Below are 13,174 nucleotides of genomic sequence, written 5' to 3'. Positions count from 1 at the left end.
GTTTAGGGGTTGAGTACATAGGAGTAGGAGTCTCCTTGTGAAACCAAGTTGTCCTGAGTGGATTGATCCTTGGGAAGGATCAAGGACAAGCTTATCAACCTTTGTAAGGTTGGAGGTATTGGATCATTGGATGGTTCCAAGTGCTAACCCATAGAAGAAGCCAAGGAAATTGCTCATTAACACCAAACCCTCTGCATCATAGTGATATCAGAGCTATACCAAGGGGGGAATAGTGTATGTCAAGCTTAGAATTTGGAAGAGAGGTTGATACAATGCCTCCTAGGGCAATGAACCCAAAGGCCATCAAGAAGATGGTAGGGGAGTTGTTTGAAGAGAAACTCAAAGAGACTGGACAGACCAAGGGAAAGGACAAAACTTGTGATGATGAATCAGAGGAGGAGAATGAAGACCAGGAGGTCATCCCTCAGAATATGGCACCTGATCAAAAGATGTTCTTGGATGCTTCGAAATCAATAAACAAAGAGAATGTGGAAAGTTTACCTATCTATGCTGGTAACTTGAATGGAGAAGAGGTGTTTGAATGGATAGAAGCACTCAAGAACTACTTTGGCTACAAAGAAGTACCTAAGGAGAAAAGAGTGAGTTTGGAAAATTCTAGACTCAATGGGTCTACCTTGTTGTAGTGAACAATGTTGCAAGAAGAAAGGATGAATATAGGGAAGAAGAAGATATCCTCTTGGGAGAGGATGAAGAACAAAATCTAAGATCAATTCCTACCAATAGACTATAAGGTTCAGATATACAAGAAGCTGCAAAATCTCAGATAGAGGGAATTGGATGTGAATGCATATACTGAAGAATTTCACAAACTAAGTCTTAGGTCAAAGAAGCATGAAGAAGAGGTAGAGAAGGTGGCTAGATACCTGAATGGGTTAAGGCAAAACTTTCAAGATGAGATCAACATCATGACTCCGAACACTATGCACAAATGTTTCCAATTGGAATTGAGAGTGGAAGATAAGATAAGGAGAAGAGGAGAACAAAACAATAGAGGAAGGGGAGGTAGAGGTGGCTATGGAGGAAGAAATACTACTTCAAAAAATGGTGACTCTAACCAGCAAGAGTCCAATGGAGAGTTCAACAATAAGAATGGAGGCTTTAGAGGAGGAAGAAGACCTTTTGGTAGGGGTAGGAAAGGAAGTCAAGGCAGAGGTCCTAGTGTTTTCACTGGCAAGTGTTACAATTGTAACCAAGTGGGTCATACCATGAGTAGATGCCCAGAGAAAGCTTGTAGTTCACATGGACCAGAAAGAAGGAATCAACCTATGCAAGAGGATTATGGACAAAGTGTCAATTCACCCATGGGAAATGCATCACATCTTGGATGGAGAAAGCCTCATGCTAAGGAGGACATTATTGAAGGTACCCCAATACAAGGAGCCACCACAAGAGAAAGTCACTCTTCAAGACTACTTGTAAGTCTCATGGTAAGTTTGTAAGGTGATTTTAGATTCTGGATCCACTGATAATATTATTGCTTTGGAAATGGTAGAGAAGTTAAAATAAAAAAGGTTACCACATGTGAGTCCTTATAGGGTGTCTTGGCTTAACAAGGGGCAACATGTAGTGGTACATGAATAAACTTGCATGGATTTTGAACCAAGAGACTATAAGGATATGATCTTGCGTGATATCCTTCCTATGGATGCTTGTCACTTGTTGTTAGGCCACCCTTGGCAGTTTGATGTCAAAGCCCAACATGATGGTGTTACTACTTATCAAGTTGCCATTAGTTCTAAGTTCAAAGTTATTCTATATACTCTAGTCGGTTATCTCTATTGAAAGATTCAGTTGGTATGCACAGTCCAGTCGGTTATAGAAGAAAGTAGTCATAGAGCCCAGTATGCACCGAGCTGTCTACCGAGTATCATTCCATGTCCAGCGAGCAGCAAAGATGACACACTGAGTTGATATACACCGAGTGAAACGTGTTACCAGATTCATTGAACCTGGACATACATATGGAAACGTGTTACAAGATCAAGGAACACCTAACCGTTATAACATTGGAAATTGTACTTAAAGATTGTGTATGATTTCAAGGTCATCTAACCAATGAAATATTTTGCATGGTTATTCATTCGATAAAACAAGTTTGTAAGATCAAAGCAATGAATGAATCACCGTCATAAGAGATTTATTTATACAACATGGATTAAGAACAGATATATACATGTAGCATGACAGAAAGGAAGATAGAGAAATATATGAAGCAAGACATGTGAAAGCACTAAGTGTTATGACTGTTACAAAGACACATAGGTCACCGAGAAGGATTTCAGAGAATAGTCAAGAATAGAGTAAACATAAGGGTTTACCGAGTTACTATATGGGTTACCGAGGTATGCTATAAGCAAGGTAATCTTATTCTAAGCACATAGAATCTGCTATAACATTCCAGATGTAAAGTTATAGATATGTGTAATGATTTTATTGTAATATTTTGAAGTTGTAAGAGAAACCTTTAACAGGGTAAAAGACTCTAATCAAGTCTATAAATTGTAAAGCCTCTAACCAGGTGCAACATTTAGATTAAGTGTTGTAAAATCCTTTAGCAAGGTAGATCTAATAGATCTTGATACTCCTAATAGGGTAAGCTATCAAAAATAGCTAAACATGTAGCTCTAACCGAGCAACGTTTATTATTGCAGTAGTGAAGTTGTGGGTGTCATCCCCACCATAGTTTTTCTCTCTAACCAAGATTTTCTACGTAACCAAAATATATGTGTCATGGAGTAAATCATGTATGATTGTTATCTATTTGTTTTAGCATTAGATTATGTTACTGCACTATTCAGTTTATGCATAACAGTAAAGTTATTGTTGAAGAAAAGTTTTGAAGTACTGATTCACCCATCCCCTCTCAGTACATTAGCTTTCCATATTGGGCCTAACAATTGGTATCAGAGCTTCAATCTTGGAAAAGGGTTTACCTGCCTAAAGAGAAAGATCTTATCAATGGAAGGCTATAAACAATCTCGGAGGATTGTGTATCTGCAAGAAGAGCTGGATCATGCTAATCAAGTGATTGCAAACATGCAAAGGCAAATGCAAAAATCTCTTAAAGTGAGAAGAAGATTATCTGATGATTTGCAGGACTCTCAAGAGTTAGTGGAACAAATTGAGACATCATCTGAGAACAGTATATTTGAAGAGACTGAAGAAATGATTGGAGTATTGAAAGAAAAGAACAAAGCATTGGTTGATCAACTAAAAGCAATGAAAAGAGAACATGAACATTTCAGCACACAAATGACTGAAAATCTTGATGCATTGAGGATAGCTGAGGATAAAATAAGAGATCTAGAAAGAGAGAAACAACAACTTGAAGCCTTAGTATTTGATAACAATGATGAAATCACAAGGTTGACTAGAATTCAACAAAACCTATCAGATCAACTAGGTTATGCACATCATGAAGCAAATATGAAAGATGGTGAGAATCAAGCATTGAAACTCGAAGTATCAAGGTTGATTGATGAACTTGAAACATAAAATAAATCCAAAGAAACACTGAAGAAGAGTTATGAATCATCAAAGATGTTGGATGAGCAATTGAATACAAGAAGACCCAACAAAGATGCATGACTCAGTTACAAAGGAAAAGACTCTACCGAGAAGGGAATCCATACTACCGAGAGAGGAGAATCATCAAAGCAAGCTAGAATCAAGAAGAACATCAAAAGAAAGAAGCCTATTTGCAACTATTGTGGAAATCAAGGTCACACTACCAACATGTGCCAAATCAGAAAAGGTAAGCAACCGAATGTCACTAGGTCCAATGGTTATTGTTACAATTGCAATAAATATGGTCACACATTTAATCAATGTAGGACAAAGTCTGTTAACAATTATCAGAAGGAAAAATTCAAAGGGTTTTGTAAAAACTGCAATAGATATGGACACAATACCGAGAAGTGTTGGCTTAAGCAAAAGAACTATATGTGGTCTGCACACTGAGCAAATGCTAGAGGTTACCGAGCTCACACAGATCCTTACCGACAGTATTCTACAGTACCATGGGATTACAATACAAGGATATGGTGTGAATGTTGTGGAAGATATGGATATATAAGTGCCAAATTCTTTATAAGGTTTGGGATGAACAACCGAAGATCATGGAGAAATCCTGGTATGGCATGTTTTCATTGTCACAAAGTTGGACACTTGGTTGGAGATTGTAGAGATCAACCTAGAAAAGACACTGAATAAATAAAAGACAAATTACAGATGATTTGGAAAAAGAAGGAAATTGTCTCAAATGAAGAAAGCACCTTACCTACCGAGTTAGGTGCACCTATTCCAAATTAATCGGTAAAGGTATGAAGGGACTATATTCTCTCAAAAGGTTAAATCTTAACAGTTCCTATTTTATTATGTACTTAATTCAAAATTTGCATAGTTAAAGATGTATTAGTAAGTTTGAAATTCTATCAAAGTCTTTTGGAGCACTATACAGGAAACCTGTCAAGTCGGTAAACGAAGGAAGTTTGGTTACTCGGTTAAAGCGCAAGAAAAGGAAAGAAAGTGTGGTGGAACCGAGTGCATTTAATGTTTTTGACCTAACCCACACGGAGCCCGATAAGGTATATTGTGTACTTAAAGCATTTACGCGGTCATTTTTACTTACCAAGTTTTCGAGAGAGCAGAGAAAAGCGAATCTAAGGTGATCAAACCTCCTACAAAGCAAAATTCAAGGTATTTACATCAATCTCAATGCATTGTTAAGCTGGTTTACCGATCTTATCAAGTTATTATTATCTACTAAGTGTGAAGCGTCTGTTGTTTGAAAATCCTCAAACCCTAAGGATCTTTTTTTAGTTTTTATCTGAAATCTACAAATGGCACCTAAGATCCAAGATCCCATCGTCGTTAAGAATGTTGAAAAGCCCTCACTAAAATACTCTTTAACTCCCAAAGTTGCATACAAAACCGCATTTTCACTCATCCTGGATAGAGTTTTATTAGTCGAGGATGTGAGATTCTTCACCAAATGTCGTGTTGAAGAACTCGGTCATGTTGAAATCAAAGACACATATGATGAATTGTGCACAGATGGTAAATTGGATAGCAAGTTTGAGCATATTAAGACCAAGGGATTAACTGAAGCCCTAACCTATCCCCATGTGTTCAAAACCTAGTGGGTCAAGTTTGTTCTAAGCAGAGTCCACGATGATTTCATGTGGTTAGAGGAGCAACAGTTTAAGATTACCAAGGAAATCATTCATTTGATTACCGGTTACCCTATTTATGATCATGCTCGAGATCAAAAGATGATATCACAGAAGGAATTGATCAGTTTAACTGGAGTAGAATTAGATTGTAGAGGACTGAAATTGAACAATGTCACTGATGCAGAACTAAAATTTGCCATTAGAGTAATAGGTTACTATTTCTTCCAATCGACAAGGGAAAATAGTGTACCCTGTGCAGCAGTAGACCTAGCATACAAAATTGTGAAAAAGGGAATGAAAATTGATCTATGTGAGGTGTTGTTGAAAAACCTGTTTGAGAATATGAACACCATTAGGAAGCCGAAGAAGAACAACTCAGCTAATACACTAAAGTTTGGATCACTACTTGTATGCATGTTTTTCTATTTTGAAAAATTCTTTCCATCAGTCGGTAAAGTTGTTTGGGAACTACACCGACCAATCACCCATCAGATCAATGACTTCATTAAGAAGCTAGGAGATAATTTTAATGATATTATGGATGATTACTTTAGTAAGTTTCAAGAGAAAATGCATAATAGGTACCGGATTCCACCCAAGCTAGTGGAGAAATACAAAGCTGACATATGTTTTGAAGTAGACACTGATTACTGTTATGTGAATGTTGTGGAACCAAGAACTCAATCTTTGTCACCTATGGGTTACGAGATTGATTTTGACATCACACAACAACAAATTGATGCATTTCTTACATTACCAAGGCATGCTACCGAGCTGAGGTATGGAACCTATGAAGAAGTGAAAGAAAAAGTAAAAATGAGCATTGTAGCACCCAAAGCTACAAGAAAGGCAACAAAGATGATAAAGGCATTATCGGAGAAATTCAGAGAGGATTCTTCCTCCACACCTGTCAAAGGCACAACAACCATTACCGAAGAGGAATCTGAAGCCCAAGAGGCAGCTATAACACTGAGCACCGAATTGCCTAAGGGAAAAGTGTTGAAAAGAAAGAAACAAGACACATCAAAGGCCTCACCAACTCCTCCAACAAAGAGACCTAATACAAGAGCATCTGCAGCTTCACCGAGTAAGAAAACAAAGAGTGTTACTATTCCCAAGGTAACAAAAACTTACAAGAAATCTACTCGGAGACTCATTTTCGCAAAAGAGTCTAGTGACACCGAATCTGAGGATGCAAGCAAATTTCAGATTGTCAAGAGCAAGAAGGTAAATGTACATAGTGTTGAAAACTTTTGCACTAATCTAAAGGAATATGGTGGATTTGGAGGATTCAGATATGTTAAGTATGAATACAGAAATGAAGATGAAAAGAGACAAATTGAAGAAGCTTTCATATGCACACTTCTGAAATTTTGATTGGTCCCATTAGAAGTCTCTAATTCTCTTCCAAAAGAATTATATGCACATATTGATAACGGGTGGCAATATGCCCTAGACTCGGAGAAACAGATCAAAGAAAGAAGTCTAGTACATCTCTTTCCTGACATGTCGATAGCTGAAATAAAAGAACATCTAACAACCTACCACACAAAGTTCCCCGTCAAACAAAAAGCCTTGAAACTGATGAATGGGCTGTATATTGAAGTGGAAAATGAGACAAAAGAAAAGTGGCAGGAAATCTTTAGAAACAAGGATGTCGGTGAGCAAGCTCAAGTTGAAATAGTTGATGTCACCGAGCAAGATCTTGATGTTACCGAGCAAGATCCTGCTGACACCATTCAAATAGATGAAGATATCATGGATACAGAGGCACCGGAACAGGAAATGATAGAAGGCAATGCATATGCAAAACTTGTATCCAGTGAATTAGTATTGGAACAAGTTCAGCCTTATCCACCGATCAATCAACCTATCTCAACCGAAACCCCTCAGGATATGAATTAAGGCACCGAAGATCACAAGTCTACAACAGGAGAAGGAACTACTAAAGAATAGACGTCTCAGGATCCTTCTAGCACTGAAAATGTTGCAACTGAGACATTGAGTACCGAGACACCAAAGGACACTACAGAGGCCAAAGAGACCGACCAAAGTGTTGCCTCTACCGAGCAACCTACCGAGGGTCATCAAGCCTCACAAGCCATTGTCTTAGTTAAATTGGTGAAAGGTAAAGAAAAGAAGTTGAAAAAACATAGTTTCAAAGTAGATTTGTCAAAACCAATAGTGTTGCCCAATGTTGATATATCCAAATTAAAGGGGCAAGCACTCATTTATTTCAGTGAACTATGCAAAGCAAAGGCCGAACAAGAGAAGCAAATGGCTATTCAAAAGAAAAATAAAGTACTTCAGAAGGTGAAAGCACTCTTAACAGATATGCTACCTGAAGCTACAATAACCAAAGATGCAGCCATCCACATTCAACTGGATGAACTCCTAACCATGATAGAGACATCTGGAGTAGATACATCTGAATATTTGAGTAAGCTAAAAGACAAAGAGCTCACTGCAAAAATGATAGAAGAGGTACAGAAAGCTATAGCTATTGGCAAAGTCAAACTTGTCAAATTTATTATTGAGTTGACCCCTCAACTCAAGCACATTCTTTATTTATTTCAGAAACTCTATACATTTTCTTTATTCATTAAAGACATAAAAAAAAATAGAAGCAATTGAGAAAGAGATCACCGATCTCTCAAATAAGTTGACCATCGAGCCCAATTCTGTTCAGAATTTCTATACAAAGTTACAATAGCTCATGGCTCAACAATTGGACCTAAGAAATGAAGAAGACAAGATCAGGATGGACATAATGACACTTCAGACATTATTCCTTCCTCATATTTCATCCGTCCAAGAACAACTCAACCGAGCCACATACCTATCTACTACACAAGAGGGAAGCACTTTAGATAGCTTAATATCATTATTGGTTGATATTCAAGCGCAAAATTCTTTAATGGACAGTGTAAAGGATGCCCTCTCTATCGCTCTCACCGAAGCACAGACAAAGTACAAATCCATTTTTGACCAGTTGCCACCACCGAATGGTAACTAAATTTTGATGTTTGTCAAAAAGGGGGAGTGATATAGTATTCAAAGCATCAAAGTATAGTATCAAACAAAAGGAGTGTAGTATACAGGGGGAGTATACCAAGCAGAGTAAGCAGAGTACCTAAGAGCAGTGAACCGAGCAGTGAACAAAACAGTAAGCAAAGAGTAAGTGCAGCACATAGAACATTGATCATCCGAGCATGTAAAATCAGAGTTTTGTACAATATATCGATAAGGGGAGTATATCTGGATTTACTATTTCATTGACTATTGTATATACTGTTAATGTAGTCAAATTTTGCAAGTATGTAGATTATTATAACTTTGAAAGTAGTTTTTGTCAAACATCTCAACTAATGTCAAAAGGGGAGATTGTTACTACTTATCAAGTTGCCATTAGTTTTATGTTCAAAGTTATTCTATATACTCTAGTCGGTTATCTCTACTGAAATATTCAATCGGTATGCACAGTCCAGTCGGTTATAAAAGAAAGTAGTCACAGAGCCCACTATGCACTGAGTTGTCTACCAAGTATCATTCCATGTCTACCGAGTAGCAAAGATGACACACCGAGTTGATATACACCGAGTGAAACGTGTTACCAGATTCATTGAACCTGGACATACATATGGAAATGTGTTACAAGATCAAGGAACACCTAACCATTATCACATTGGAAATTGCACTTAAAGATTGTGTATGATTTCAAGGTCATCTAACCAATGAAATATTTTGCATGGTTATTCATTCGATAAAATAAGTTTGTAAGATCGAAGCAATGAATGAATCATTGTCATAAGAGATCTATAATTTATACAACATGGATTAAGAACATATATATACATGTAGCATGACAGAAAGGGAGATAGAGAAATATATGAAGCAAGACATGTGAAAGCACTAAGTGTTATGACTGTTACAGAGACACAGAGGTCACCGAGAAGGATTTCAGAGAATAGTCAAAGAACAGAGTAAACATAAGGGTTTACCGAGTTACTATATGGGTTACCGAGGTATGCTATAAGCAAGGTAATCTTATTCTGAGCACATAGAATCTGCTATAACATTCTAGATGTAAAGTTGCAGATATTTGTAATGATTTTATTGTAATATTTTGAAGTTGTAAGAGAAACCTTTAACAGGGTAAAAGACTCTAATCAAGTCTATAAATTGTAAAGCCTCTAACCGGGTGCAACATTTAGATTAAGTGTTGTAAAATCCTTTAGCAAGGTAGATCTAACAGATCTTGATACTCCTAACAGGGTCAGCTATCAGAAATAGCTAAACATGTATCTCTAACCGAGAAACCTTTATTATTGCAGTAGTGAAGTTGTGGGTGCCATCCCCACCACATTTTTTCTCTCTAACCAAGAGTTTCTGCGTAACCAAAATATATGTGTTATGGAGTAAATCATGTATGATTGTTATCTATTTGTTTTAGCATTATATTATGTTACTGCACTATTCAATTTATGCATAACAGTAAAGTTATTGTTGAAGAAAAGTTTTGAAGTACTGATTCACCCCTCCCCTCTCAGTACATTATCTTTCCATATTGGGCCTAACAGATGGGGAAAAGAATGTGTATGTCATCTCCAAGAATGGTAAGCAGTTTAGGATGGAACCTTTACCTGATCAAGGAGAAGAGAAGATTGTTAGTCCAAGTGTCATGATGATTAGTGGGAAAGAGTTTTCATATGTCCTTAAGCAAGAGGAGACCCAAGGCTATGGTTTAGTCTTATACCCAAAGGATAAACCTCAACAAGAGAATGGTGCAAATAGAGAGGTTCCCAGTGAAGTACAAGCCATGTTGGATAGATATGAAGGAGTTGTAGCCAAAGACATTCTTGATAACTTGCTTCCAATCAAAGAAATCAGTCATCAAATTGATTTGATCCCTAGTGTAACCTTACCCAACAAAGTTTCCTACAAGATGACTCCCAAACAAAATGTTGAGATATCAAGACAAGTGCAGGAACTATTGGACAAAGGGCTGATTAGAAAGAGTTTAAGCCCATGTATTGTACCTACTGTGTTGGCACCCCAAAAGGTTGGAACATGGAGAATGTGCACTGGTTCTAGAGCCATTAACAAGATCACAATTAGGTGTTGGTTTCCTATGCCTAGGATTGAAGACCTAATGGACTATCTTGGGGTATCTTGCTACTTTTGAAAGATTAATTTGAAATCAGGTTACCATCAGATTAGAATTAGACTTGGTGATGAGTGGAAGACTGCCTTTAAGACAAATGAGGGCTTATATGAATGGTTGGTGATGCCCTTTGGGCTCACGAATGCACCTAGTACCTTTATGCGCCTGATGAATGAGGTATTAGTTGTATTTATTGGAAAATTTGTTATTGTTTATCTTGATGGCATCTTGGTGTTTATCAAGTCCAAGGAGGAGCATTTGAAGCATGTGGATCATGTTTTGAGGAAGCTTCATGAGGAGAAACGGGTAATCAACCTTGAGAAGTGTGAATTCATGGAAACTGAGTTGGTATTTTTAGGATTTGTGGTTTCTAAGGGATGTTTAAAAATGGATCCTTCAAAGGTTGAGGCTATTGTTAATTGGCCTACACCTAGGACAGTAGGTGATGTTAGGAGCTTTCATGGATTGGCTTCTTTTTATAGAAAATTCATCAAGGGTTTTAGTCATATTTGTGCTCTAATTCTTGACACTATAAGGGGATGAATCAAATGCATGTTTGAATGGACAGAGAGGGCATCCCAAAGCTTTGATATTTTGAAGAGGAAAGTTTCACAACTTCCTGCCTTGAGGCTCCCTAACTTTGATCAAATTTTTATAGTTGAATGTGATGCAAGAAAGCAAGCAATAGGCATAGTTTTTAGCCAAGAAGGGCATCCAGTGGCATTATTTTTAGAGAAGTTGAATGAGGCTAGGAAAAGGTACTCAACCTATGATTTGGAGATCTATTATATGGTGAAAGCACTCAAAAAGTGGCACCATTACCTTATTCCAAAAGAGTTCATTGTTTATACTGATAACCATGCATTGAGTTTTCTTAATGGGTAGGAGTAGTTGAATCAAAGGCATATCAAGTGGGTTGAACAAATCCAACCTTACACTTTTACTATAAAACATAAGAAGGTTGTGTCTAATAAGGTTTCAGATGCCTTGAGTAGGAGAGTACTCAGTATCCAAGAAATCCAATGCCAAAGTATTGGTGTTGATTCTCTTAAAATTATGTATAAGGAGGATAAAGATTTTAAGGATGCTTATAATGTATGTACTAAGTTTTATGATTCCTTTCATGTTGAGTTCCTTGATTTCATGTTGTAGGATGAATTTCTCTTTAAGGGGCATCAACTATGTATTCCTCAATGTTCTATGAGGGAGAATATCATTAGGAAAAAGCATAATGGCAGCCTTGGTGGTCATTTTGGTTTGGATAAAACTTTGGAGCGGGTATCAAGGTTTTACTTTTGGCCTAAGAAGCAAGAAGAGGTAAGAAGATTTGTGGAGAATTGTCCCATTTGTCAAAGGGAAAAAGGAGTTTCTACTAATGTTGGGTTGTATCTACCTTTATCGGTTCCTACTAGGCCTTGGGAAAGCCTTAGTATGGATTTTGTACTTGGTTTGCCCAAAACTTCTAGGGGGTTTGATAGTGTCTTTTTAATTGTTGATAGGTTCAGCAAGATGGCTCATTTTGTGCCATCTAAATGCACAAATGATGCATCTCATATTGCAGGTCTCTTCTTCAAAGAAGTTCTAAGGATACATGGTCTACCTCTCAATATTGTCACTGATAGAGACTCCAAGTTTGTGGGTCATTTTTGGAGGACTCTCTGGAAGAAATTGGGTACCAATTTGTCATTTTCTTCAACATACCATCCTCAGACTGATAGCCAAACTGAGGTGGTTAATAGATCTCTTGGAAATATTCTTAGATGTCTTACCAAGCAACATGGACAAAGTTGGGATTTGGTGATTGGACAAGTTGAATATGCATATAATAATTCAGTTAATAGAAGTACAGGGAGAAGCCCACTTGAGGTTGTGTATGGATTACATCTTAGAGGGATACTTGAACTTAGAGATCTTGGAGGTATGGAAAGAAGGAGTGCTCAAGGAGAGGACTTTGCCATCACTGTGAAGGAGATCCATGATCAAGTCAAGACTTCACTTCACAAAAGTGTAGAAAAATACAAACTCAAGGCAGATGTTAAGAGAAGGGATGTTCAGTTTAAGGTGGGAGATTTGGTGATGGCCTACCTAAGGAAGGAAAGGTTGCCCAAGGGTCAACCATATAAACTACTCATGAAGAAGATAGGACCTCTTCAGGTGGTTCATAAATTTGGTAATAATGCTTATGGGGTTGAAATTCCACTAGATTTGGGGATCTCTCCCATTTTCAATGTATGTGATTTGACAACCTTTAAGGGTCCTTTACCTGATGCAACACCTGGTTCATCTCTTGTGGAAGAGGATGTAGATTGGGTGAAGGATTTGCCACTAAGCAAACCATTGGAGTTGGAGAGTATCCTTGATTCCAAGGTGATCAAACAAACCATAAGAGGGGTCTACAAGGACTACTTGGTCAAGTGGAAGGACCTCCCTGAGTCTGAAGCTACTTGGATGTCTGAAAGTGATATCATAAAGCATGAAACCTCAGTCACCCGGTTGGAAACTCAAGGGACTTGAGTTTCTTGTCCAAGGGAGTATGGTGTAGGGGCACTCAAAGGTGTGCTAGAATCTTTTCAACATGTTTTTGAATGCAACATAATGTTTTTCCTTGAAGGTTTCTTGTGTAGGTCCTAAATGGATGTGGTAGGTCCAATGCTACCAATGCTATGTAATAAACCTAAGGTTCCAAGGTTTGTACATGGTTAAAAGCCTGGTATGGGAATTTTATTTATGTTTTTGGTGTCTAGGGGTCCTAGAGGTGTTGTGTTTACACTTTGTAACCTTTGGTGTGAAGGCAAGTGTGTGATGTAATAATTTG

The 13,174-nt window shown here is 37.6% G+C and overlaps 1 protein-coding gene across 1 annotated transcript; it reads left to right on the top strand.

The window, feature by feature from the left end:
- The first annotated feature begins 272 nt into the window (after window positions 1-272).
- Window positions 273-12,873, top strand: LOC131858511 (uncharacterized). The gene is made up of 2 exons (XM_059211763.1): window positions 273-513; window positions 12,194-12,873. Exons 1-2 carry the CDS (start codon window positions 273-275, stop codon window positions 12,871-12,873), a joined length of 921 nt encoding a protein of 306 aa, XP_059067746.1.
- The last annotated feature ends 301 nt before the right edge of the window (window positions 12,874-13,174 follow it).

This window comes from Cryptomeria japonica, chromosome 9, assembly GCF_030272615.1.
Source record: "Cryptomeria japonica chromosome 9, Sugi_1.0, whole genome shotgun sequence".
Taxonomy (NCBI): domain Eukaryota; kingdom Viridiplantae; phylum Streptophyta; class Pinopsida; order Cupressales; family Cupressaceae; genus Cryptomeria; species Cryptomeria japonica.
Note: the sequence above shows the minus strand (reverse complement) of the source record. Positions and strands in the feature narration are given on the sequence as shown.

What these genes read in the sequence shown, in the direction of transcription:
- LOC131858511 (XM_059211763.1), top strand. Translation starts at nt 273, where the DNA reads ATGCCTCCTAGGGCAATGAACCCAAAGGCCATCAAGAAGATGGTAGGG. An exon ending in AAGTTTACCTATCTATGCTG is followed by an intron (nt 514 to 12,193) that starts GTAACTTGAATG and finishes ATAATAATTCAG; the next exon opens with TTAATAGAAGTACAGGGAGA.